The sequence below is a fragment of the Pungitius pungitius genome, chromosome 16 (assembly GCF_949316345.1).
Source record: "Pungitius pungitius chromosome 16, fPunPun2.1, whole genome shotgun sequence".
NCBI classification, from domain to species: domain Eukaryota; kingdom Metazoa; phylum Chordata; class Actinopteri; order Perciformes; family Gasterosteidae; genus Pungitius; species Pungitius pungitius.
In genome coordinates this window covers 10,658,184-10,685,279 of record NC_084915.1, presented here as the reverse complement: position 1 = coordinate 10,685,279, position 27,096 = coordinate 10,658,184, and the positions used below count along the sequence as shown (strand labels likewise).

At 40.9% G+C, this 27,096-nt stretch overlaps 6 protein-coding genes across 6 annotated transcripts; 3 read left to right on the top strand and 3 right to left on the bottom strand.

Annotated features, from left to right (window-relative positions):
• Positions 1 to 3,303: 3,303 nt before the first annotated feature.
• Positions 3,304 to 4,290, top strand: LOC119215788 (olfactory receptor 52K1-like). The gene has a single exon (XM_062558242.1). It carries the CDS (start codon positions 3,304 to 3,306, stop codon positions 4,288 to 4,290), a length of 987 nt encoding a protein of 328 aa, XP_062414226.1.
• A 3,466-nt stretch (positions 4,291 to 7,756) lies between these two features.
• LOC119215619 (olfactory receptor 1E16-like) lies at positions 7,757 to 8,704 on the top strand. Its single transcript, XM_037467907.2, has one exon. It carries the CDS (start codon positions 7,757 to 7,759, stop codon positions 8,702 to 8,704), a length of 948 nt encoding a protein of 315 aa, XP_037323804.2.
• Positions 8,705 to 11,003: 2,299 nt separating this feature from the next.
• LOC119215443 (olfactory receptor 8G17-like) lies at positions 11,004 to 12,011 on the top strand. Its single transcript, XM_037467621.2, has one exon. The coding sequence runs from the start codon at positions 11,034 to 11,036 to the stop codon at positions 12,009 to 12,011; it is 978 nt and encodes a 325-aa protein (XP_037323518.1). The 5' UTR covers positions 11,004 to 11,033.
• Positions 12,012 to 15,070: 3,059 nt separating this feature from the next.
• or41a3 (odorant receptor, family 41, subfamily A, member 3) lies at positions 15,071 to 16,830 on the bottom strand. The gene has a single exon (XM_037467746.2). The coding sequence runs from the start codon at positions 16,078 to 16,080 to the stop codon at positions 15,073 to 15,075; it is 1,008 nt and encodes a 335-aa protein (XP_037323643.2). The 5' UTR covers positions 16,081 to 16,830; the 3' UTR covers positions 15,071 to 15,072.
• A 95-nt stretch (positions 16,831 to 16,925) lies between these two features.
• LOC119215967 (cytochrome c oxidase assembly factor 4 homolog, mitochondrial) lies at positions 16,926 to 18,470 on the bottom strand. Its single transcript, XM_037468548.2, has 2 exons — positions 18,342 to 18,470; positions 16,926 to 17,306 (listed from the first exon to the last, which is right to left on the bottom strand). The coding sequence occupies exon 2, from the start codon at positions 17,271 to 17,273 to the stop codon at positions 17,016 to 17,018; it is 258 nt and encodes an 85-aa protein (XP_037324445.2). The 5' UTR covers positions 17,274 to 17,306; positions 18,342 to 18,470; the 3' UTR covers positions 16,926 to 17,015.
• Positions 18,471 to 20,197: 1,727 nt separating this feature from the next.
• LOC119215787 (olfactory receptor 5B2-like) lies at positions 20,198 to 21,160 on the bottom strand. Its single transcript, XM_037468223.2, has one exon. It carries the CDS (start codon positions 21,158 to 21,160, stop codon positions 20,198 to 20,200), a length of 963 nt encoding a protein of 320 aa, XP_037324120.2.
• Positions 21,161 to 27,096: the final 5,936 nt, after the last annotated feature.

The following is a 27,096-nucleotide window of genomic DNA, read 5'->3' as shown; positions in this document are numbered from 1 at the left end:
TCTGTATTGTGTATAATATACCACAAGGGATTCTGAATTAATGTGCTTGAATGTTTAACATTAGACTGGCTTACCTCAGCTTCGCCAACAGAGGGCGCTCTAAGCTTTACACTTGACTGGGTATCAGTAGCCTAGTGCCAGTAGCGTCGAGGAAGTCAGTACGTGGTGAACGAGTGTAAGTGTACATGCTACAGCGCCTGATCTGAACTGTGTTTCATATTTCCTACAGGAAATAAATGTGTTATTCCAAGAGTGAGCGTTGCTTCATTCTTAAGAGTGTAACATATTTATAGAAGAAACATTGAAATATCATTATCATTTTCCGTTTAAATAAACACATCAGGACTGTTTCATCTGTTCTTCATGTGTGCTGTTGCCAATGTGACCTTTTGTAGGCGGCCCGACTTCCTTTGACTAGAACAGCTTCAGGCAAATTGGACACAGATCAAACACGAGTGAAGGTTTTTAAGTAAAAACTAGAATTACCTGCTGAATATTATTGATCCACTTCTAAAAAGCCAGAGTGAAAGAGTCATATTAAACAACTAAATGTTTGATTCCCACCCTCATATCACAGCGTAGCATCACATTGTTAGAGCCAGATGAGTGGCGGCATTCTTTGGCTTATTTTCTGTAACAATAATGGTATCAAAGCATGGCACAATTAACCTGCTAAGAGCAGACAGCTGTGTAGTAAAATGGTCTCTGCTGCAGCATCAGTAACACTTCCGGCTGAGACTGGTAATAGGGGAAGGGAGACGGCGTGAGCATTTCCAATTTCAAACTTTATCTTTACATTTTTGTTGGTAATCAGATCAGGTCAGCTGAGAAGCAACTTAAATGTGTGCGTAAATGTAAGTGGTACGTCCCGTTGAAAGTAACACAAACGGATGGAAATTTACAGAATTTATTATAAGACACTCCAATCTCAATACAATGTTGTATTCTGGGATGAGGAGGCTGGCCAGGGAGGCGGTGTCATTTTTTTGCCATGAATATTCAATTGATTTTATTTTCTACAGCCCAAAATAACACATTTGCCTCAGATGGCTTTACGGTTTGTAAACATGCAACATCCCCTGTCGCGAAATGCTTACAATAAGGAAAAAAAACATTAGATGGGGAAAATGAAGGGATTCAGCCAGAACGATGAAAGCTACATCTTCACCAGGCGCTCTCACCGCTCCTGCATTAACAAATGAACGCTCCTCTGCGATGGCCTCCCCTCCTCTTGCCTTTGTCATAGCAGTCTTGACTGAGTGCGCCGCTGCTATGAATATATCATATTCTTGTTCAAAATTCCGCCAATTTTCAACGATGTTCTAGTCAAAAATGAGGGGGTCTGGTCTGCAAAATCCATCTGCCATATTGTCTTTTAGTTGAGACGTTAGCTTAGTTGTTCCGTCATTCACCAGAATGATCTACACTTTACATTTTGTTGGTAATCAGAGCAGGTGAGAAAAATAGTTCAACATTTTGAGAAATCCTTCCTATTGCCCATGCAATACATATGAAGCAAGATTCAACATTTTAGAGCTGGCTCATTAACATGGTGATGTAATGTGTTTGTTTAATATAAAAGTTACTGAATTTTTACAGGGTTTTACAGGAAGTCCCAAACCAGTGTTGTGATGCACTTTATTATCAGAATCTATTTTTGGGTGCTCAATTCCATGTTTTACTCAAAGTTAAAAAATGAAAATCAGTTTATGGAATAAAGTAAGTTGTGTTGTGACATTGGGAGTAGAATAATAACATTTTGACCTCTTCTTAAACCATTGGTGAAAGCTTAATGCAGAGTCGTCATCTCATGATTCAGATTAGATTGCAAAGTAATACAACAGTTTGACAAGTTGACAAGGCTATACCTGCAAGAGCAGTGTCGACCAACAACTCATTAACAGCCTCATTAGTCTGCGATGTTGCAGCTTTCAGCAAGGGAGTACAGCACACTTCAGTTGTAAACTTCTCACTCTGGAGGACTGCGAGAATCAAAACAATCAGAAATGAAAGTATGAAAAACCAAAATGATGACTTTGCATTCTGACTTCATGGATACACACTAGTTTGTAAAAACACGTCTCCTTTTTTGAGCCTATTCTGAAAATACATACATGGTAAAATGTTTGTTAGCAGGAACTTATCTTTTTGACATGTGGGTTTAAGGCGGGCACACTGATATCTGACCTGCTTCTGTTTTGAAGTTTCTATATTCCAATTTGACATATTTAGCCAGAGAGATGTTGTCGGCAAGGTAGGACGTCTAATAATGACTAAAAGCAATTGTCAACCAATCAATCCTGCCATTTTACGTTGGCTTTGCATATTTTGCCATTGACACACTTTTTTAGTTTAATCAATGTGAAATGCTCACACACCATGGACGACTTACCTCTTTACCTGCGTCATGTGACTCACAACAACTGCCAGCGCTGCTGGCTGCGCTTTCCTCTACGCCGGCTTGCCTATTTTTAATTTTTTGCTCTGCACGCATCTCCGCAACTCATTGAGTAACGTAATAATCGCGCGACACAACAATGAAATTCATTGCAAACACTTTTGATAATCAATTTTTATTGATTTCATCGGTTTGTTGTTGCAGCCCTAGTCAGGTTTTTGAGGATGACACCCGAGTGAAGGTTTTGAAGCAAGTTTTGAAGAGATGGAGCATTGATATTTCACAGAATAAGCAGTGAAATATCAATGCTCCACCTCTGAAAAGACAGAGTAAATGACTAATAATAAACAAACAAATGTTTTATCCTCACACTCTTATCACGGTGTAGCATCACATTGTTATAACCGGATAAGTAGCAACTTTATTTTGGCTTATTTGGAACTACTACAGTATTAAAGCATGGCTCTAACAAGCTAACTTGCTAGCAGACTGCTGTATAGTAAAAAAGGCCTTTGCTGGATCATCAGTAACACATTAGGGCTGAGAGTGGTAATGCAGGAAGGGAGACAACATGAGATTTTCAAGTAATTACCTTTATCTTTATATTTTGTAATTAGAGCAGGTCAGCTGGGAAGCAAGGTAAATGTTTGCATGAGTGGAAAAAGTTGGAAAGACTGGAAAGGAGTTGGTCTGATGCTGCGTGTCTGATGGACACGTGGGTACAGACTTCAACGTTATTTGACATGAAGTCAGAGGAGGATTTATAAGCCACTGATTTCAAAACATTTAAAGCTCAACAGGGCTTCATCATCACAAGCAGGACCATGATGACTTAGAACCGACACACCCAAGAGGACTACATCAACTGCTGCACTGAGGACAGCCAAGGCTTGACAGCTTTTACAATGAATTCATTCAACTCTGCTCTCGGGAAAAACATCACTTTTGTGCGTCCTGCTTATTTCATAATAAGTGGTTTCTCAGGCATTCCTAATATCAAGTATTACTATGTCTTCCTGTGTTTTGTTTATGTTGTTTCAGTGCTTGGAAATACAGTTGTGATGGCAGTAATATACTTGGATCCTAATCTGAGAACTCCTAAATATATTGCAGTTTTTAATTTAGCATTTGTGGACTTGTTGGGTAGCTCTGCGCTGGTGCCGAAGCTTCTTGACATCTTTCTGTTTAACCATCCCTACATCTCCTACAACGACTGCTTGACGTTTCTTTTTTTCTGCTACACCTTCCTTTTCATGCAGGTTCTTAATCTGGTTGCACTCTCCTATGACAGATTAATTGCCATCATGGACCCTCTGCACTATCAAGTGAAGGTGACCCACAGGTTCATGCTGTCTTTGATTGCCTCTTTCTGGGTGTTTGCTGTAATTGCTATTCTCATTACAGTTGGTCTTCTTACCAGACTTTCCTTCTGCAGGTTTGTGGTTATTAACAGTTATTTCTGTGACCACGGCCTGATGTTCAGGATGGCCTGCAATGACTACACACCCAGCTTTGTCCTTGGTTTGTTTTTAATAGTTCTGTTTTTTATATTTCCACTGGCTTTCATCGTGTTAAGTTATGTATGTATTGGTTATGCTTTGTCTAAAGTGGCCACAGCTCAGGAAAGATACAAGTCCTTTAGAACCTGCACAGCTCATATTTCACTAGTGGCAATCTATTTCATCCCAATATTAATCACATTTAGTACTCAGAGTTCAGGAATACATCCAAATGTCAGGATCATAAACCTTTCTCTGACCTCTTTTTTTCCTCCCATGCTGAACCCAATCATTTATGTTCTACAGACACAAGAAATCAAAGTATCAGTGAAAAAAATATTAAAAGTCAGAATTCAATCCAAAGTGAAGGTGAGGAAAGTTATCCTAAAATAATCACTTTTGTTTATAATTTGGGCTTTGTGTCGAGATTTTGTACATTAAAATAATATAATTGTAAGGCAAGTCGCACATGGATGAAACAGGAGTGAAGGTTTTTAAGTAAAAACTAGAATTAGCTATTAATGATCCACTAAAATGCCAGAGTAAATGAGTCAGATTGAACAACTCAATGTTTGATTCACACCCTCTTATCACAGCATAGATTCACATTGTTGTCAAGATAAGTGATGACTTTTTTTGGCTTATTTTCTGTATATTGTATAGAAAGACATTTTTGACTCAGAGCCTTTGTTTCTTACTTCACGATTGTCTGTGCAAAATCTTCCACCACAATATATGCGACTTTCAGATAATAAACTTTATCTTCATGGTGAAAAAAGCGAGAAGTCCTTACTGTACATCTAAGGTGGGTATTTATCTCACAAACTTCTAGAAATGATTGAACTTGCATTCAGTCGTGTTTTACCGGCTACACAATTCCACTTGGGAGGAGGTGTGCACACTGGACCCCCGAACCCAACTAAGCATGTGCACTTCCTTGAGTACGGTGTCTTGTAGCGTGCATACAGAGCTTGAATATAATCATTCATCGGAAGGATCTACACTTTACATTTTTTTGCTAATCAGAGCAGGTCGAAAAAATAGTTCAACATTTTGAGAAATCTTTCTTTTGCCCATCAGTGTTCATTTTGGCAGCTATTTTTGATTTAGTCTTAGTCTTTTAGACAAAAATGCATGTAAGTTTTAGTCACATTTAGTCAAAATAATCCTTCTTAGTATATATATACACACATACATGTATTTTATATATTATACTATAGCTAATATTTATGTATATATATGTATCACATGGCAGTTGCTTCAATGCATTTAGGGGTGTGGACCTGGACAAGACAATCTCCTGAACTCCAAACTGAAGAGGCCAAAAACCAGTTGGAAGCAGAACACAAACTGCTCAAGATTGCGACAGAGGCTCTGGCTGCTTTACAAAAGAGCTGTGAGCAGACCAGGGTTCAAAATGAGGTGGGTCTGGGGGGGTCCTGGACCCCCTATAAGTCATTAGGGACCCCCCATAAGAATTTATTTTTAGATTTTGGGGGGTCCCCGACAAATATTTTTAACATTAAAAATGATTGTGAAAATGATAGGTCTTTAGTGACGTTTTATATTCATAACAATAATTAATTTGTTTCCTAGCGCGATTGGGCAGCAATCAGGGCAACTAATAGCATCACGGATTGTTGTTGTGGTCTATGGCGCAGACACCTATGTTGTTGTTGAACGGGGCAAAAACGAAGCGACCGCTAGTCTTCCTGGGGTCCAAAAGAAAGAGAAAAAGCACACAAAGATAACAAAAATGAAAAGAAAAAAAAGAAAAATATATCATATACTCATACACAAAAGACAAGAAACAATAACAATTCTGAAAGTACTAATAAAAGTGATAAAAATAATGTGAAACACCAGAACACATGATGCAACCTTGCTCAACCATTCCAGACAATTTTATAATGTTGAAAACAAATACAGCCTTAATCTTTTTTTTAAACCAGATTTTACCTTGATTTCACGAACCCCAACTGGAAGGTTGTTCCAAAGGACAATAGACCTATAAAATACGGTCCTCTTCATAGAGTCTGATTTAGGTAGTGGTAAATAAATCAGATGACTATTAGTCCCTCTTGTATAATGTGAATGCATATCTGAATAGTAAATTATATTGTCATGCAGAACTTTAGGAATCCGAGTGTTAATGATTTTATGAACATATACTGACATATTAGCAGATAGTCTATGCTTGACCACCAGCCAAGCGGTCATGCATCTCTGCAACGCTAGTTTGCAAAGAACAACCAAGAACCAGTCGTGCAGCCTTATTTTGAGCCACTTGTCATTTTTTCAAATGCCTGCTTGCTGCAGACCATACAACAGAACAATAATCCAAATGACACAAAGCCAATGTGCAAACAACACCAATGAACAAACGTACATTTAGAAATTGTGCACATTTACGAATTGCTCCAACAGCTCTACCCATTTTAGATACCTCTTTGTTGATGTGATCTGACCATAACAATGTGGGATCCAGCAAAGGTCCAAGAAGCTTCACCTTTTTTTCTTGTTGTACATTTTGACCATTTACTTGTATATTCATTTTAGGATTATCAGATAGTCTATGCTTCAAACCAAATATTATACTCTTTGAAATATTTAGAACAAGTTTATTTGTTTTGATCCAGTTATACAATTTGCTCATCTCACAAGACAGAACCTGATTAAGCTCCTGAACATGTGGGGGCAGCATAATAAATAGTGGAATCATCAGCAAACATAGTCAATGTAGCCTTACTGAGTATATATATGGCATATCATTCGTGAAAATCGAAAATAACAATGGTCCGAGACAACTACAATCGAGGGACTTGCTACAAGATAATGCACCATTAAAATAAACTCTTTGCGACCTCTCAGACAAATAGCTCTTAAACCACCTGATTGCTGATGAAGTAAAACCATAATTAATGAGTTTTGAAATCAAAATGTCATGGTTAATCACATCAAAGGCACCACTAAAGTCTAGCAATACGTAATGTATGAGGGGCCGTTTAGGACTTAACTACTGAGACACTCTCACACACACTACTGAGACACTCAACACTCACACACTACTGAGACACACACACACACACACACACACACACAACACTACTGAGACACTCTCACACACTATTGAGACACTCTCACACACACTATTGAGATACTCATGCCATCTCACTAGTGTGCGTGAGAGCATCTCACTATACAACATGAGAGCATCTCACTATACAATGTGAGAACATCTCACTATACAGTGTGAGAGAATCTCAGTTACACCGGAAGGCGGAAGCAAAGAGCGCTGATTTTGAACAGCGCAACGCGCCAATCATACGCCCTTCCTTCATATGCCTTGAAGTCCGGGCTCGCCCGTCCAAGTTTATAAATACTACCATATTCAAGGTGACTATAGGTGTTTAATCAACATTTCTAGCTTGCTAGCCTACTGTTGTATAGTAAAAAGACCTCTGCCGGAGCATCAGTAACACTTCAGGCTGAGAGTGGTAATGCCAAAGGGAGACAACATGAGCCTTTTAAATGAATACCTTTATGTTTATATGTTGTTGGTAATCAGAGCAGGTCAGCTGAGAAGCAGGTTAAATGTTTGTGTAAATGTAGTGCGGTACGTTGTTAAGACTGGAAAGAAGTTGGTCTGATCCCAAATGTCAGATGGACACGTGGGATCAGACATTTACCTTATTAGACATGAAGTCAGGAGGATTTATAAGCCACTTATTTTCAAACATTTAAAGCTCAACAGGGCTTCATCATCACAAGTAGGACCATGATGAGATAGAACCAACACACCCAAGAGGACTACATCAACTGCTGCATTGAGGACAGAAAAGGCTTGACAGCTTTTACAATGAATTCATTCAACTCTGCTCTCGGGAAAAACATTTCGTTTGTGCGTCCTGCATACTTTATAATACAGGGATTTATTGGCATACCTGATATCATGTATTACTATGTCTTCCTCTGTTTTGTTTATATTGTTTCTGTGCTTGGAAATACAGTTGTGATGGCAGTAATATACTTGGATCATAATCTGAGAACTCCTAAATATATTGCAGTTTTTAATTTAGCATTTGTGGACTTGTTGGGTAGCTCTGCTCTGGTGCCGAAGCTTCTTGACATCTTTCTGTTTAACCATCCCTACATCTCCTACAACGACTGCTTGACGTTTGTTTTTTTCAGCTATCTTTTCCTTGGCATGCAGGTTCTTAATCTGGTTGCACTCTCCTATGACAGATTAATTGCCATCATGCACCCTCTGCACTATCAAGTGAAGGTGACCCACAGGTTCATGCTGTCTTTGATTGCCTTTTTCTGGGTGTTTGCTATAACTGCTACTCTCATTTTAGTTGGTCTTCTCACCAGACTTTCCTTCTGCAGGTCTGTGGTTATTAACAGTTATTTCTGTGACCATGGCCAGATATACAGGCTGGCCTGCAATGACTACACACCCAGCAATGTCCTTGCAGTATTCATAATAGTTCTAGTTCTTTGGTTTCCACTTATATTCATCATGTTAAGTTATTTATGTACTGGTTATGCTTTGTCTAAAGTGGCCACAGCTCAGGAAAGATACAAGGCCTTTAGAACCTGCACAGCTCATCTCTCACTAGTGGCAATCTATTTCATCCCAATATTGATCACATTTACTGCAGGTTCACATATACATCCAAATGACAGGATCATAAACCTTTCTCTGACCTCTGTTTTTCCTCCCATGCTGAACCCAATCATTTATGTTCTACAGACACAAGAAATCAAAGCATCTGTGAAAAAAATTTTAAAAGTCAGAATTTAATCCCAGATGAAAGTGAAGAAAGTTAGCATAAAATGACAACCCTTGTTTATATTTTGGGGTTTGTGTTGAGGATTGTGATTCTGTACATTAAGATAATTTTTCATATTTCTCATTTCTGAAACACTGTTTCAACCAACCTTCCTTTACATTAAACCTCTCCAACCATTCATGGACATAGCATATTTTTTTAAAGAATTTGTTTTGAAGCACCTACAGAAATGGCAGATTCTTAGGATTCCTAAATTGAGAAATATTCAAAGATGAGTGATGCAAGTTTGACATGTTTATCCAGAGAGAGGGTTTCTTTAATGTTGGAAGTCTATTAATGACTATACTATAACGGTTTTCATAGCCTTCTGTTATATTTATAGAAGAAACATTGATTAGAATAAACATTTCCCATTTAAATCAACATGTCGTTAGAGTGTTATCCCTTCTTTATGTGTACTATTGTCAATTTTACCTTTTGAAGTGGGCTGACTTCCGACTAGATCAGCTTAAGGCAAGTCACACACAGATGACACAAGAGGTTTTGCAGTAACAACTAGAATTAAAGTTGCGAGCAGCGTTGGACAGGTCCTTGCTACTCCTTGCACATTGGGGCACGGGCCCCATGGTTACAAATGCGGCCGAGGATTCTTGCGGCCGTCGGACGAAGCGTTCGCAAGTCAGTGGTCGCTAACGGTGTGAAGCAACGCCAGGAATGCCGCTTTGCAAACATTATATTTAACATTATCATGACCGTAGGCCTTTTCTGTCAACATATAACCAGGACATTCTGATCTACCATTCCAAAATTAAAGTCTCTCAAAATACCATTCATGAGCTATATGGTTTCCGTCAAAAAGACTACTCTTGGTCAATTTCAGGTTATAAATAGAATATAACTAAAAATAATTACACAGTAATTCCACTTCAGGAACAGAGTACATATCACCATGGTGTGACTTGGTGATAACCAGGACATTCTGTTGTACCAGTCCAAAATAAAAGGCGCTCAAAATACCATATATGAGCCAATTTCATTCAAAATCTATCACCAGACTACATTTGGTTATTTTCAGATTCGGTTTAGAAGGAAACAATCAATAGGCTAAGGTCTCAAGAACACTTTTTGAAAAGAATCGGGTTTAATCCCTGGGAGGAGTTCGGTCTTTTACAACTGTAAGAAATTTTGAAAATAAACAGGCAAAAAAGCCAGATTTTAACCATTAATTCCAGCGCCCCCTATTCTTCAAAAATTATGAATAAATTAGGGTGTATTCAGGGCTATAATTTTGGTGAGGGCAGGCCAAGTAATTTGGAAGTTAAAAATCTGACAGATTAGGGCACACCCCTTATCTCTACCATATCTCATCAGAAACAATAAGCTGACCTGTGTGCCAACTTTCAAGTTGATCAGACATCGAGAGCGGAAACTGGCTAAGTGTGGTCTTTTTTAAATTTTTAGAGGGCGCTATAGAGACATTTCTTTATACCCAAACGTGAGACCCAAAAATTATCAAATTTTTAACAGTCCAGATATCCATGGCAAATTTAACAACTTTTTGAATATGATAAAGTCGTAGCGAGGACCCTAATAATAATTCCTTGAAATACAATAGGTTCCTCTACGACTAGTCGTAGCGAGGACCCTAAAAATCAGTCTACCTTGAAATTATTTATCTGCAAAAAAACAAATGTTTGTTCGTTAATTTGCATCACAATGAGTGTCCTTCCCTGAATTTAATTTTGTATCTGTAACTGACTGTATTAAAACATGCTTCCTGATCTGTGAGACTGAATTTAAGCCACTCGTCCCTTAAAATACGGAATCGTACTCGTTTCTGAGTTGTCGTCAATGCAGCGTTCCAAGCAAATAAGCCCATCCGAATTCTGTGAAGACTCGTCCTTTTCAGCCCCAACTCTAACGTGAGCGTACAGCTGGACTTAAATGAGACACACCTGGTGGATATCTGCACTCTACTGAATGCACTTTTCTAGATTATTATTTTTCCTATACTAATTATAGATTGTGCAAACAAACAAACTTATTCTTTTATCATGTCAATTAGTTATGCTGGCGACTTGTTATAACTGAGTCAACTGCATCAACCCAATAAGTGACCAAACTGAGTACAATCTCTCCTTGACTGAACACGTGATACAGCCACCTGTGTTTCAAAGTGGGATATAAATGACCGGTCTCTCACAGCTCAACTCACTCTGGTGACTTGCACACTCGATGCTGTGTGAGGTGAGTTTGGTTTTCAGTTTGTTTTAATCCGTCATTGTGCACTTTTAATATCCTTGTTTTCTCTCTGTATATCCAGGAAAAACAATATTCGCAATGACTCCGGAGGAGAAAGCGGTTTCCAATTTTAATGACACATTTGTTCGCCCGGCCAGATTCTATCTCAGTGGATTTTCCAACGCCCCTCACATAAAGTATTACTATGTCTTCCTCTGTTTCTCCTATATCATAACTGTTCTTGGAAATGGCTTCCTTCTGTCAATCATTTACCTTGTCAGGACTCTTCATACTCCCAAATACATGATTGTCTTCAACCTGGCTTTTACAGATTTGTGTGGGAGCACGGCTCTCATCCCAAAGCTTCTAGACACACTGGTGTTTGACAGGAGATACATTGCCTATGAGGCTTGTTTGAGTCAAATGTTCTTTGTCCTTTTCTTTGTAAGTATTCAGTCATGGACACTTGTCACAATGGCATACGACCGATTCATAGCCATCTGCTTTCCTTTAAGATACCACAGTATTGTGACTAAACCAGTTATTACTGCAATGCTGCTGTTTTTGTGGGCTTTCTTTTTTATTCTACTCTTATTTATTGTCAGGTCTATTGATCGCCTCTCCTTTTGTAGATCTTCGGTGGTAAACGGCATTTACTGTGATCATGCACCAGTATTTCTTCTGGCCTGTAATGACATTTCTTTTAATCACATAATGGCGTACGTTGCTTTTGTTCTAGTCCTCTGTATTCCTTTAATTATAATCGCACTCACATATGTTTGCATTTCCGTAGCACTGTGCAGGATTGTAACGAGAGAAGAAAGACTCAAAGCGTCCGGAACTTGTACTTCTCATCTGATTCTTGTGGCAATTTTCTTCCTACCAATTATGGGCACCAATGTAGCATCGGTGACCTCCTACATCCATCCTAATGCCAGAATTATAAACTCATCTTTGACACACATCATACCAGCTCTGCTCAATCCTATTATATACTCTTTCAAAACAGAAGAAGTGATGATCTCTATCAAGAAGATTTGTAAAAGAAGTAGGATTAACAACATGACAAAATGGTGAACTCTTTCTTACCGCTATAATGAAACATGTAGGAGTGTTCAAATATTTTTGACTTTTCACTATTTACCTGTCACTCATAGCCACTCTTATTTGTATTATTATGAAAGGTAATGTAACATTTACGGTTTATTGCAATGTGACCAAACCACATTAGTTTGTATTTCATATTACTTCAGTAGCAGTACTATACAGCGATCTCCCATTCAAAGCGATCTCCCATTCAAAGCATCATGTTTATTCTGTTATAAATTGTGAGAGTTTGCACATGATTTTGGTTGGGCACTGAGAGATTTACATGAGTTTACATAAACATGAGGTTTAGTTTGGAGTCTTATCTTGAGTTTGATCCGTAACTGTGATTGGTCGAGTAATCAACGAGGAGAAGTTAATCCGCCAATATATTTAGTATGAATTCATTACTGAACGTCTTGCTATTTTCAAGCAGATCCCCCACTTTTGACAGGATTACTTTCAGACCGTTACGCAGTCAGCCCATATTAAGACAAACTTGAGTAAAATTCATGATCTACCCCTGTTTTGAATTTATGTTTTTAGTTTGTATTTTATTGTGTCTTCTTTAATACATTAAAAACGTTTTTTGTCAATTTTGGCCATTGTTTAGTTACAATGTATTATTTATGTTTTCATCTTTGAAATACCGCTCGTTAATTACTTTGTGATTGCAATTTGAATAAATTGTTCTAACATACATTCTTATGTACTTTGAGGACTGGGGCTGTGTTGCTCAAATGATGGAGTGTTTTATATAGGAAATCCTGAAATAAAGGTTTGAAAAAATCCATGCATCGAAATATACATCATTTTTTAAAAAAGATTAAAAGATGATAAATTATGATGAGGCGGGGCGATCAAAACTTGAAAATCCAACATATATGACACATACAGCGGGTGAAATAAGTATTGAACACATCACCATTTTTCTCAGTAAATATATTTCCAATGTAGCTATTGACATGAAATATTCACCAGATGTTGGTAACAACCCAAATAATACGTACAAAAAAGTTCAGAAATAAAGTTATGTGTAATAATGGGAAATGACAAAGGGAAAAAGTTTGTTCTTTCTTTTGGTTTAATACTTGGGCTGTTACCACCATCTGGTGAAATTTTCATGTCAACAGCTCCTTTGGAAATATATTTACTGAGAAAAATGGGGCAGTGGTCAATACTTATTTCACCCGCTGTATGGTAGTCTTGCACCATCTAGTGGTTTGTACTTGGAGTATATGGGAATACTGGATTTCAGTTGAAATCCACTGTGTTTATAAAAGAGACACAGAATGTGTTTATATCACAACCCTATTTTTTTGTCAGTGGCCATACAGCTATGCTTTGGGGAACCACCGTAAAAGCTAACACAAGTGCTTAGTCTGAGACGGTGCTAAAATGGCTTATCCTGAAGACAAGATTATTTTTGTTGTATGCACTTTCAGAAGGATGAAAATAGTCCCAGGAGCAATGCTTTTAAAGTTGCTCATCTGTTTCATTGGAAATCATGAAATCATTTCATCAAATCAAATGAAATCATGTTTTTCTCTCATCTCAAATCAGTGAGATCTCAACAGTTCACAGGAAACGACAACAGAGCGAATGCTAGAATGTTATGTTTACTAAGGCAGTAAACAGTAACAGTATCTCATGATTTAACTTTCATGTGTTAAGTGGGAGATTCCATATGGATGCGTTATCCTAGCATAGTATTGGTGTTTATTGAACTTGTACTGTTCGCTGCTGAGTGACATGAAATCCACAGCAAAGTAGAGGGATATTATTTTGCGTTGTTGGAGCCGCGCTGACATTAACTTTGCATTTGAAGTCTGATGAAATTAAGTAGTCAAACAGATGATATGTACAAGTAAGCATGTACTCTTGAAATAAATGTGAACGACCAGAAGGCCATCTGTTGTACATTAACCACTGAGAGTTATTGCAATGCACACATACCTCCACTGGAGGGCAGGCAATTATCATAATACTATTCTTTAATGTAGTAGTTCCCAACCTAGCGGTGTCCCCAACCCTCCAGAACAATGTGTTTGGGATTCACTACCTCCTTCCACAAGTACACACACACACACACAGTGTTTACATTTTGCATTTAAGCATATCTGGTGTTCAGATGGTATCTACCAGAAAAGGTTTACACCTGGAACAAATATATGTCTCAGTGGCATCGTTGAAGATATATTGAAACTCAGAGGACTATTCTTTAAATTCTGCCTAATGAAAGTGAATAATCAGTGCAATACAATAACTTGCACAGTGTTTGTCCACTGCGGATGAATTTATTGTTGAACAGGCCACAGTAAGCCCAACCTCAATGATTTAAGTAGTGGTTAATGACCTTCACCCAGCCATCTGAATTCACATAAAATATTGCTTTTTTTCCCCCTGTTAACATTTTTCTGGACGTTATCAAGAATCTAGGGTCAAAGGGCAGAGCGTATTATATGCTGTACTGATTGTAAAAGCCTCAGCAAATTTGTGTTATGGGCTATATAAATAAAAATGTCTTGAACAACCAAAATTGCACTGTTTAATTCCATCCTATTTAATCAGTAATAGATTATTGTCTGCATTAATATTGTTTTTTGAAGTTGATAATGAATTGAAAATGCCCCGTCTTGCAAAGCGCCAAAAGGGAATGACAGTAGTAGTAGTAGTTATTAGCTTTGCAACTTGTAGCTTCCTTCAAACTAGAGAATAAATTACTTTTCTCCCTGAATAAGAACTAACTCTTGTTTTATTTGTTTCCTTGAGTGGAGCCGTTACACATTTGTTGCTTTCGCTTGAGTGTGAAAAAAAAGAGAACATACTGCTTAAAACATTTAATGCATGAAATCTCGAAGTACAATCAACAAATAATCTGTGAAGTAGTGATTAACATCAATTTCAGATATGGCCATTTGAATGTTTTTGTTTTTTTCGGTCATTAAAAAAAAAATTGAAACTAACTAATACCAAAGAAAAGGAGTGGACCAATGATTCTGTTCTTCTGATCAACGCCAGTGCTCTAGTGTTCCAAAATAACCAATTCATTCTACACAGTCAATTTAACATCTCGCCTAAGTTTCCTCTTACGTTGGTCCGTGCCGATTACATTTCTTCTCACCAGGGCCAAGGCTCTGATCTTGATCTCTTTGGTTTTCAATGAATAGACTATTGGATTGATGCAGGGTGGGAGGCAAGAGGCCAGAGACAGGCTAAGCACACGCTGGTCCGGGTCAGTCAGACGCAGAAAAAACCCAAGAGTGAAAATAGTGATGAGAGGAACATAAAATACAGCAACAAGGATGACATGCTCAGCGCAAGTAGCTAAAGCTTTAACTCGATTGTCTAAAGATTTCATTCTGAACACTGTCACCAGGATAGTGACGTAAGACAGGATGATAAAAACAAAGGGTCCTCCGAGAATCATGATGGAAAGAAAAGAAGCTGCAGACCACTGCATTGTGTAATCGTTACAGGCAAGTCTGAACACAGGTGCATAGTCACAGAAATAGCTGAACACCCGGACAGATTTACAAAAGGAGAGTTGCGTCAATATACCTGTTGAAAATGCTGTTACTCCCAGAGAAAAAGACCAAGTGAAGCCAATAACACAAGACATGCTCTGCAAAGTGTTAACTGAGTTCTGACGCAGAGGAAAACATATTGCAATCAACCTGTCGTAGGCAAGTATAGCAAGAGCAAATGACTCCAGACTTGCAAAACAATAGTAGAAGAACATTTGTAACAAACACAAGTTAAATGGAATGAAATTGTCCTTAACAAGGAATATCTTGACCATGCTAGGAATAGTACTCGTGTTAAGGACTATATCAATTACTGCGAGGTTGATCACAGCCAGAAATTTCGGAGTATGTAAGCAGTGGTTAAAAGAAATGACATAGATCACCAAACTGTTGAACACCACTGTAACCACGTAAACTATCGATAGAAAGATGAAGTAGACACTGACGAAGGGTAATGTCTCAAATCCGATTATGTAGAAGCCTGGAGGATGAATGATGAGAGAGTCGTTTAAAGCAGTCCTGAGAAAAGACATGTCCTTCACCTGGAGGAAGGACTCTGCTTAAAAGCTCCACAGTCTACAGAACAGTGAAATCAATAGTTATTACACATAAACTCCTACAGTGACAACACACCACATGGATAGTTTTCCTTCACTAAGCACATTAAAACATAACAGAATGCAACACGTATTCCAGTAAGTTCACATATATCGACATGTGCTGAAAAACAATTAGCATATGGGTCGTACCTGATGTTCTCTCAATGATTGTTCAGCAGCAGCTTGATTTGATGCTCAGTCCAAGAGCAACAAACCGATGTCCATGTGTCTGAACTGTGTACGGTGACAAATATACTTTCCTCATTGATCTCTTGAGATGAAGCTTTCAGCTGTTGCTCAAGGGACATCATTTAACAAAACTCTATTGATGCAATAATTGATCCGTCAAAACAAAACGATTGTTTCGAATAATTAAGAAGTTGAGCATCGTGCAATGCTCATTTTAAAATATGGATACATTGAAGGTTATCTGAATAAAACAAAATATACCAGCTGCTGACATGATTTTTTTGAGCATGGATAAGATGTTGCTGCAGCACTGCAGTGCACTAATAATTCTACAAAAACTTCATGGCATCAAACATCTGCATAAATCAGAGGACAGTAAAATAGTATAATTGTGCCATGCAGCTCACAAGGATGTGAGAAGGCCAAGATTATTGTTATGTGAGACATGTTCTTAAATGACCTCTAATGTGTCTTTATCATTTCTGTACTCACTTATCAGCAAATATAGAAAATGATACAAACGGTCTGTGCTAAGTTTCAGTTGGTTGATCAACCACAAATTGTCTTTTCACTACAAACACACTCAATAGTCCAGGTCAGAATTTTTATTGCCACTCATCATACTTATTTTCTAAATAACAATTAAGTCACGTACAGTCTTTTCAGAGGGTCTGGTAAGTTCAGCTGGGTGCAGACTTGCTGGCGGTTGGCTGCTGCTGCTTCATCAACTGTTGTTTTCGTGCGATTTGGAAGTTCATCATGCAGTCTTTGAAAGTCTTGACGTGGCTCTGGCACAAACGCCAGTCCTGGTTTTCAGCCATGCACTCCTGCACAGCGTAGTGCAGCTCTGCACAGCCGGTGCGTGATATCATCTGTTCAACAGGGTCATCCTCATCCTCGTCTTTACGTCTGCGGTCATGGGGGGAAGGGGAGGCCATCCTGTTTCGATGAGCAGCGCCAACTCACTGTGTCTGTTTAGGACAACACACAATGTTGTTATCATGTTAAACAGGGGAAGATAGCGTTTCAGAAACAACCACACAACTTTCCCAGCTGTTGGGGGCCTGCACACAGTGTGACAACTCTAAATCTGTAGTGCAGGGGTCCCCAAACTTTTTCCTGTGAGGGCCAGATCACTTTTCCCTTCTCTGGAGGGGGCCGGGGTCAGAAAAAGTGTGACGATTGCAGTGGGTGCCTAAATGTAAACATTTATTGTTTTCCAGGAAGCCACATATAACCAAATAATAACAATCCGGGATCTTCACAGAAAAAAAGTCAGGAAAATAAATAATATCACTTAATGAAATAAATAATAACCAAATAATCTTCTCTGGGATCTTTACAGAAAAAAAGGAAATAAATAATAACGGGCACCGCCTCTTGACCGATGAGAGCATTGAACAAATAATTGTTTGACCACTGCAGGTTAAATACCCTGCATTCTGAATCAACCTTTTCTCCATTATTCCGTTCTATTTCACAGGGGCTAGTCTAGGATTTGCGTGGCCAGACTGAAAAAAAAAAATCATCATGCCCCTCTGATATTGTTCAGGGGGCCGGGGCAAATGTGGAGGCTGGCCGTATCCGGCCCGCGGGCCTTAGTTTTGTGGTTTATTACGTTCAGTGAGAACACACACTTAATAAGACACTGATGAATATGTTCAGTCTGTGTGTTACATTTCCATCGTGATCATCGCCTTGTATTAGTCTTTATTGTTGTTTAAGGTGTAGACTGTAAATGTATCCCGTCTCGTAAGGCACTTCCACGTTGAGACGGTGTTTGTTTTGCTTCGTGTAATTATTGCAACATTTGACGTCTATATAGTTAACCGGTTCATTTTAAGATTTTAGACTTTGCACACAAAACATGGTATGATAAAATGAGCTCCACCTCGACCAGTTGAAAAGTAATGTCACATGGGTTAGTTTTAGCCTAGCTAACGTTGTCAACTACGAGGTCGGCGTACACGTAAAAGTTCACACACAACCCCCTCCATCGCTCTCACCCGTTTATTCTCTGGGAAAATCGGTCTGTCACTGAAACGACGTTTTCCATAACCTGCTTCTCGTAAAACAACCTCACAGGCGGCGCCGGAAGTGCTCCGCGGAGGACACATTTGAGCAGTGCACGTAGGTGTAACCGTGAAACAGTTCCGTCGACACCTGTTCCGCTTCAGAAAGTTAAATACAAAGAAGCCCTTCTTAAATCCATGAATCCATTAACGTGCAGATGACAATATTAGTCATAGTAAAGATTTAAAGAAATGCAGATGCTTCATGGACCAAGTAGAGAAGTCCCAATCAAACACATTGAAGCCTCTAGATGACAGGCCATGTCACCATTTCATGCCTCTGGCTTATCGACAGCTTGTGTTGTTCTACAATGCGTATTTATATAATGTACATGTGGTTCAAGAACCTTTTTAAAGTAATAATAATTCTTAAAGCGTGTTAGAAAATATTGTGTATTCGCTAATGAAAATGATTTGAGTAGGTTATAATGTTTGGAGTAGGCCTATTATCTCAGATAATATTAGAACCAATTACCTCACGCATGCAGCAAATGTGTCAAAGAAAATAAAGAGAGACAGTTTGTTTTTTCAATGCTTTGACCATTTATTTGAAAATATTATGACTCAAATCACACAGGAGGTGATTTGTGTTGGTTACTTATGTTGTACCTCTAAGTTGTTTATCCCCAGTGCTGTATAAATTAGAGTCTAGTAGATAATATTCTGCTTTAACTTTTCTCCTTCGTGTTTCTACAAAAAGAGTAAACAAATACGTTTAATGACTCTTCGCAATGTTCCCGGAGGATTCATTTAAAATTAAAAAGCCAAAGGAAAGTAGTTCTAATGAGCCCAATTTGTGTTGCCAACACAGGAGAATTTTGGTCAATTATCTTAACTTTAACAAACCAATTACTGTACACACTTCAGACTAATTAATCTCAGTTGCACCTATAAGGAAAAAAGACAATTAAAAATGAGGGGAAATTACACCTGCTTTCAAAGGGCCCCAAGAGAAATGTTTCCTTGGCACTCCACCAACCGTCGTCTGACTACCTTTGGTTTCAATAAGTAAAATGTTTAAGCTCTCAAATAATAGTCCTGCTTTGTTCTGGGAGCTGTTGGCTTCTTAAAGGACTTACAAACACCAACTTCCATTTAGACTCTAAACTGATTTGAATTTACCAGTGGTTACTGTACATCCCGTCTTAGCTTTGTAAGCCTACAGATGTCCTGTTGTGACTTTACAACGCTGAAGCCAGGTATAAATTATACACGCTATTTCAGATGTGAATATTGTGATTGTAAATGATTTATTCGGACTTAGCATGGTGCTCACTTGAATCATTAACAGCTGTAGAGTAAACACTATTGATAATGTGTCTACTTTCTGGCAAACAGTATGTTGTTAAGGAAGTCCACATTGATTTTACGGGATTTTCTTTGTTGATTCACAAGGTTTTTTAATGTTAACAGCCATTAAAATTTTTTAATTATGCATTCAAATCATCCACCTGCCCATATTTTCTCAAGAACACATACACTAAACAGCAGTACAAAATATTTCTGTTTAAGCAGTTAGTATCCATTCATCCTGTTTCTATAGAGGGCATGATCCAGTTTTATTATTTATTTTTTAATACATTTTTGAAATGTCATAAAGCAAAAATATTCTTCCAACAGAGTGGTAGTGTAGTAAAAGCAATACATTTAATTTCTGTATACACACTTTATCTCTCGTCCAAGTCATAAACAAGACATAAACAGAAGTCAAACTGTGTTTTCACATGAAGGAGTGTGCCCTTTTTTTCTCTGGGGGCAAAGTTTGCTAATCATAGGTTTTTTTAAACTTGTCAAGGGCTTGTTTTAATTCTCTGAACCAGTGCCAGAGCCCTGGTTTTAATCTCTCTGGTCTTCAAAGAATATACAATCGGATTGATGCAGGGTGGGATGCAAGTGGCAAGTGACAGGCTCAAGACACGCTGGTCGGGGTCTATGGATCGGAAATAAAGCCCCACTAGGAATATGCTGAATATAGGAATGTAAAATACAGCAACAAGGACTAGGTGCTCAATGCAAGTGGCAAGAGCTTTCATCCTATTGCTTACTGATTTCATTCTGAACACAGTGACCAATATGCTGAGGTAAGACAGAATAATAATAGAAAAAGGGACCAAAAGATTCACCATACTAGAAGTTGAAGCTATTGACCAATGCAATGTGTAATCATTGCAGGCGAGTCTGAACACAGGCGCATAGTCACAGAAATAGCTGATCACTCTGACAGAATTGCAAAATGACAGTCGAGTCATGATCGCCGTGTAATAAGCGTGTACGCCCATATTATAAACCCAGGACGCACCTACAATGCAAAACATGATCGGCAGTGTGTTGAATAAGTTCTGACGCAAGGGCAAACATATCGCAATGAACCGGTCATAGGCGAGTATAGCGAGTGCATATGACTCCAAAGATAAAACAGCATAGTAGAAATACATTTGTACCAGACAGAGGTTGAATGGAACAAAGTTATTCTTAAAGAGGAATACCTTAATCATGCTGGGAATAGTGCACGTGCTTAAGATTAAATCAACTATTGCAAGGTTGACAACAGCCATAAACTTTGGAGTATGTAAGCAGTAATCTCGAGCAACTATAGAGATCAATAAAATATTGAACATTAGTGTAACCACATAGACAAAGGTAAGGAAGATAATGTAGACACTTATGTAGGGAAACGTTTGAAATGCAATGATATAAAATCCTGGAGGATGAATGATGACAGTGTCATTTAAAACAGTGCTGATAGAAGACATAGTTAAACTCCACGGACTGCGTGCTATAAGGCAGCGTCTATTCAGAAAGAGAGAGAGAAAAAGACATCTTAATACTCATCTTTCCTTTTTTTGGTTGTCACTATTAATGCACAATTTATTGTATTCATGAATCATTATAAACCAAATAATTAAAAACATACATGCACATGATGGTGATGAATGTAATGTACTCACATTGTAGTGGACTCCCCTGTCGTTTTACACACTGCAGCTTCAGATCGAAGTCACTCCAATAGTAGCCGTTGAATGTCTGCATTTCTACCCTGCATATCTTGGAAGTTATAACCTCTTCATCGATTAGTCTCCAGAGACGACATGAAGTCATCCTAAGAATCAATGTATCAACAATACAATAACAAGCAGTGCCGGAAATCAAAAGTTAATCTGTGTCTTCTAGTTTATCTTGCTGGCAAAAGAAACAAATTATTGTTTTGAAACTTTGAGCCCCTCCGTCTTTTTTAGCTCAAGAGAGAGAAAACATGCAGTTTATAATTACTACAACTTAATAAGCCTCAAACCCAACTGGAAATTACCTTTATTTTCGTCAGACAACATTTGAGACGGGAATGTAGTGAGAGACCTGTCATTGAATTTAGGATGGGTGTGACACCTGTTTTTAAGGAACATTCAATGGTTATAAGTATAATTAGGCTGTTGGTGTGGTGCAGACATGCTTTTAGGGCAACATACAGGAACTAGTTTATTGTAGGGGGTTTAAAGGTAGAAAATAAAATGTTGGAGTTGTACTACACTTAATATAACTGTCATTTGGGAAGGATATACAAACACATTTTGTAAATCTTGATACCACATGAATCCTTCAAAAACAAAATCCGCCCTTTGCTCTCTGCTGTGCTCATAAAATCTTATTTATATTGCCTCTTGACCAGTCACCCCTCCCAATCGTTCCAAAGTAAGATAGACAAGGCAGGAACTCCCAATAAAGAGCAATATCCTGGCCTCCACCTGCAACTACAGCCGAACCTTCCCCCCTCACAAGAGCCGTGATTCTCTTTTCCCCATCAAAATGTACTCAATCCTAACATGACCAAAATGTACACGAATGTACATGAACCACCCCCCCTTTTTCTTGCGTTAGGGTCGGCACCGACCCGTTTTGGGTTTTAAATGCATGAAACAAGATAGAACCACATACATTTGTTTATTGCATCAAGGCTTTTGACTCTTTCAGGTATGTCTATTTCAACAAAATAAAACAAACATATTTTTCACTAAATGATGAAATGCTCTGGTTGAGAGCTCCTCTCTGAATCATGTGAGCTTAAGGGGATTCTCATTTTGCCTTGTTATCTAGTATACCTGCACAAAATCAAAAAGACCCATGTGTGTCAGGGTGTCGGGCTGGAGCAGGGTGCAGTGAGGACTCAGGCGCAGAGTTTTTCCAATCAAAAGTGCTCTTTATTCTCAAACTAATCCAAGACGTGCTCCAACGACAACTGACGTAAGACAATGACGCGACAGGGGACAACAGGCACACGGGGCTTAAATACACAAGGGAGGTGCAGGTGATTGGACACAGGTGGAAACAATCAGGCAATCACAGGACAAGGCAGGAAGTGAAGTTAACCCAAGACCACAAGGAACATGAAACTTCAAACTAAAACAGGAAGAGAGACCAAACCGTGACAGAACCCCCCCCTCAAGGACCGAATTCCAGACGGTCCTAAAGGGGAGCAGAACCGGAGAAAATCAGACAAGGGGAGGGAGGGTGGGGACCCGACGATCCTGGACCGCGCAGGGAACTCCGGGTGATGGCGGCCATGTGTCGGGTCCTTCGGAGGGGCGGCCGGAACAGCGGCCGGGCCTCAGGGTCTCGGGGGGTCTGGTGGGGCGGAGGCCGGGCCTCAGGGTCTGGGGGGGTCTGGCGGGGTGGAGGCCGGGCCTCAGGGTCTGGGGGGGTCTGGCGGGGCGGCGGCCGGGCGTCGTCGTGGCGGGGGGCGCCGAGCTGTACGGCTCTGGCGTCGTCGTGGCGGGGGGCGCCGAGCTGTGCGGCTCTGGCGTCGTCGTGGCGGGGTGCGCCGAGCTGAGCGGCTCCGGCGTCGTCGTGGCGTGGGGCGCCGAGCTGTGCGGCTCCGGCGTCGTCGTGGCGGGGGGCGCCGAGCTGTGCGGCTCCGGCGTCGTCGTGGCGGGGGGCGCCGAGCTGTGCGGCTCCGGCCCAACCCCTGACCCCACCCCCCCTTCAAGGACCGACTTCCAGGCGGTCCCAAGAGGGTGGGAGGGAGGGGTCATGGTCGGGCGCCTCGGGGCTGGAACGGGCGCTGACGGGGTTCTCGGGGCAGGAACGGGCGCTGACTGGGTTCTCGGGGCAGGAACGGGCGCTGACGGGCGTCTCGGGGCAGGAACGGGCGCTGACGGGCGTCTCGGCGCAGGAACGGGCGCTGACGGGCGTCTCGGCGCAGGGACGGGCGCTGACGGGCGTCTCGGCGCAGGGACGGGCGCTGACGGGCGTCTCGGGGCCGGGACGGGCGCAGACGGGCGTCTCGGGGCCGGGACGGGCGCTGACGGGCGTCTCGGGGCCGGGACGGGCGCTGACGGGCGTCTCGGGGCCGGGGCGGGCGCTGACGGGCATCTGGGGGCCGGGACGGGCGCTGACGGGCGCCTGGGGGCCGGGACGGGCGCTGACGGGCGTCTGGGGGCCGGAACGGGCTGGGACGGGCGTCTGGGCCGGAACGGGCTGGGACGGGCGTCTGGGGGCCGGAACGGGCTGGGACGGGCGTCTGGGGGCCCACTCGGGCTGGGACGGGTGTCTTGGAGCCGGGACTGGCGGAGACGGACGTTTTGGATGGCGCCGCCGCGGTCGGTTCCCAAGGTCCAGGAACTGGGGCTCGTGAGTGGCAGGGGGGCAAGCGCCGCGCAGAACCACCCTTGGATTCCTGCGGAAGCCCACGAAGCTGACTCGGGCTCCCAATATTGGGTGTACCCAATCGAACCCGGGGGGCGCCGAGCTGTGCGACTGCGGCGTCAGAAGGCCCATGCCAGGAATCAGGAAACGTTTATTGCCTTTATATGTTAGACACACATGTAATTTGACTTGGCGGTTGGTGCATGACGGTAGACAGTACAATGGACACCGTAGTGCAGCAATAAGAGAAAAATAAAAATATAATAAAATATATGCTATGGGTTAGTACGCTAAAGCTATGTGTTAGTAAGTTGAGAAATAAAGATAAAATAAAAAATAAAAATAAAGATAAAGTGCACCAGCTAAACAGAAAGTGACAAAGTGAATGTACATGAGAGTGAGAGTCAGTCAGGGGGGGCCTCTGTTGATGAGCCCGACTGCCGAAAGGAAGAAACTGTTCGTGTGGCGGGAGGTCTTAGTCCTGATGGACCTCAGCCTCCTGCCGGATGGAAGGGGCACAAACAGTTCATGTCCGGGTGAGAGGGGTCGGCTACAATCTTTCTGGCCCGCTTCAAAGTCCTGCAAGCAAAGAAGTCCTGGAGAGGCGGCAGATTGCATCCAATCACCCTCTCTGCAGAGCGGATGACACGCTGCAACCTGCCCTTGTCCTTGGCAGTGGCTGCACACGGTGATGGAGCAGCAGAGGATGGACTCGATGATGGATGTGTAGAAGTGCACCATCATCGTCTTTGGCAGGTTGAATTTCTTCAGCTGCCTCAGGAAGAACATCCTCTGCTGAGCCTTTTTGGTGATGGAGCAGATGTTCAGCTCCCACCTTTAGGTCCTGGGTGATGATGGAGCCCAGGAAACGGAAGGAATCCACAGTGGTGACGGGGGAGTCACACAGGGTGAGGGGCGAAGGTGGGGCTGCGTTCTTCCAGAAGTCCACAACTATCTCCACTGTCTTCAGGGCGTTGAGCTCCAGGTTGTTCTGGCTGCACCACGTCACCAAGTGCTCAGACTCCCACCTGTAGGCGGACTCATCCCCACCAGAGATCAGTCCAATGAGGGTGGTGTCATCCGCAAACTTCAGGAGCTTGACGGACTGGTGACTGGAGGTGCAGCTGTCCGTGTACAGGGAGAAGAGCAAAAGGGACAGAACGCAGCCTTGGGGGGAACCGGTGCTGATGGACCGAGAGGCAGAGACCTGTTTCCCCAGCTTGACGTGCTGCTTCCTGTCGGACAGGAAGTCAGTGATCCACTTGCAGGTGGAGTCGGGCACGTACAGCTGAGATAGTTTGTCCTGCAGCAGAGACGGGATGATGGTGTTGAAAGCAGAGCTGAAGTCCACAAACAGGATCCTGGCGTAGGTTCCTGGGGAGTCAACATGCTGGGGGACGAAGTGGAGGGCCATGTTGACAGCATCGTCTACAGACATGTTGGCTCTGTAGGCGAACTGCAGGGGGTCCAGGAGGGGGTCAGTGAGGGACTTTAGGTGGTACCAGAAATCCATATCATCATGAATTAGGTAACCTTACAAGGTAGCTGAGAGATGAGAAACACATCGGATAGTACATAATTGTTTTTAGTGTATTTTACACCTGATTTAAGACATGGGTCAAAACCCATTATCATAGGAGATGGTAACAGAAAGCCAACACAAGAGGAGAGTTAAGGGTCGGCAGCATGACATGACCTGCCTGCAGTCTGCTGATTGGGACGAGACAAAAATGTTAGTTTCTGCTTTTCAACGGATATACAGGACTCCCGCCTTGTCTACGGGACTCTCAAACCAACTTAAGCAGAATCATAACTACAATCGGCTTCATTGGCCTACCCACTTGCCATTACACCCCAATTTCACATTTCTGGTAAAATATTTAATTTAATTTGAATGAATGTAGGTCCACAATGTGATAGTGTCAAAAGATAACTCAATATAAGAATTAAAGTGAGGGAAAAACAAAGGAAGTCTGCTGATTGGGACGGATTCTTAACGGATATAGAGGACGTAAGTAAAGGGAAACATATTGAAATCAACCTGCAACTTTATGGCATCAAACATCTGCATAAATCAAAGGCCAGTAAAATAGTATAATTGTGCCACGCAGCTCACAATGTTGTGAGAAGGCCGAGATTATTGTTATATCTCCCCCTCTCTCTCTCAATATATATAGAGAATATATATATATATATATACTCTATATATATATATACAAAAAATAATTGTCCTTTAAGATTTCATTAACCCTTGTATGGTGTTGATTTTTTTGTTGCTCAGCAGGTGTTGTGTGTCTGTTGGACCCAACACCCTGCATTTTGGTTTTTTTAATTCAACACAATCAAACTATTTCATGTTAAAATAGTCAACAGATGTTTTATTCATCCGAATTAGAACCAATATAAACATATAGTTCATATTTGCACTTTAACTTTGTTATAACACATTTACAAATTAAAGTGCTACTCGTTTTTTTTGTTGAAAAAAAAAATCATGAAAATCCATTATAATCAAGATATGAGTGGACAAATTTACAAATGAAGCAAGGTTGTTCATAACCATTAACTTTTATTTATTTGAATTTCATGAATAAGCCGGTCATTTTACATAGAACAACACACAGTTTACATTGAACGCATTACATTGTTGAACACATTGCCTTTTCATACCAGCATATACCAGCCCATTCAACACTTGAGTGGCAGAGTTTTACTGTGTGTGTGTTGCATATGTGCTTCTTGCATTTGATGCATGTATACTGCGTCTTGTATCTCTGTCTGTCTTCTGTCTGTGTGTCCTCTGTCTGTCTTGGGTCCACACACTTCACAGCGTTTCTTTATGTTGCTGCCGGCCGCAACCTAGAATGATGAAAAGATCATGAATTTTACTAAATCCTTTGTCTTGCAAGTGTGACCGGATGAGGGTTTTCCCCTCCCTCTTACCTGCACACAGGGGTGTGGACCAGCACACCTGGGGCTAATTCCGATTGATTGGGAGAGGCGGGGACATTACTTAAGCCTGTGGTGTGTGGACTCGTCCTGTTGTCTTCTC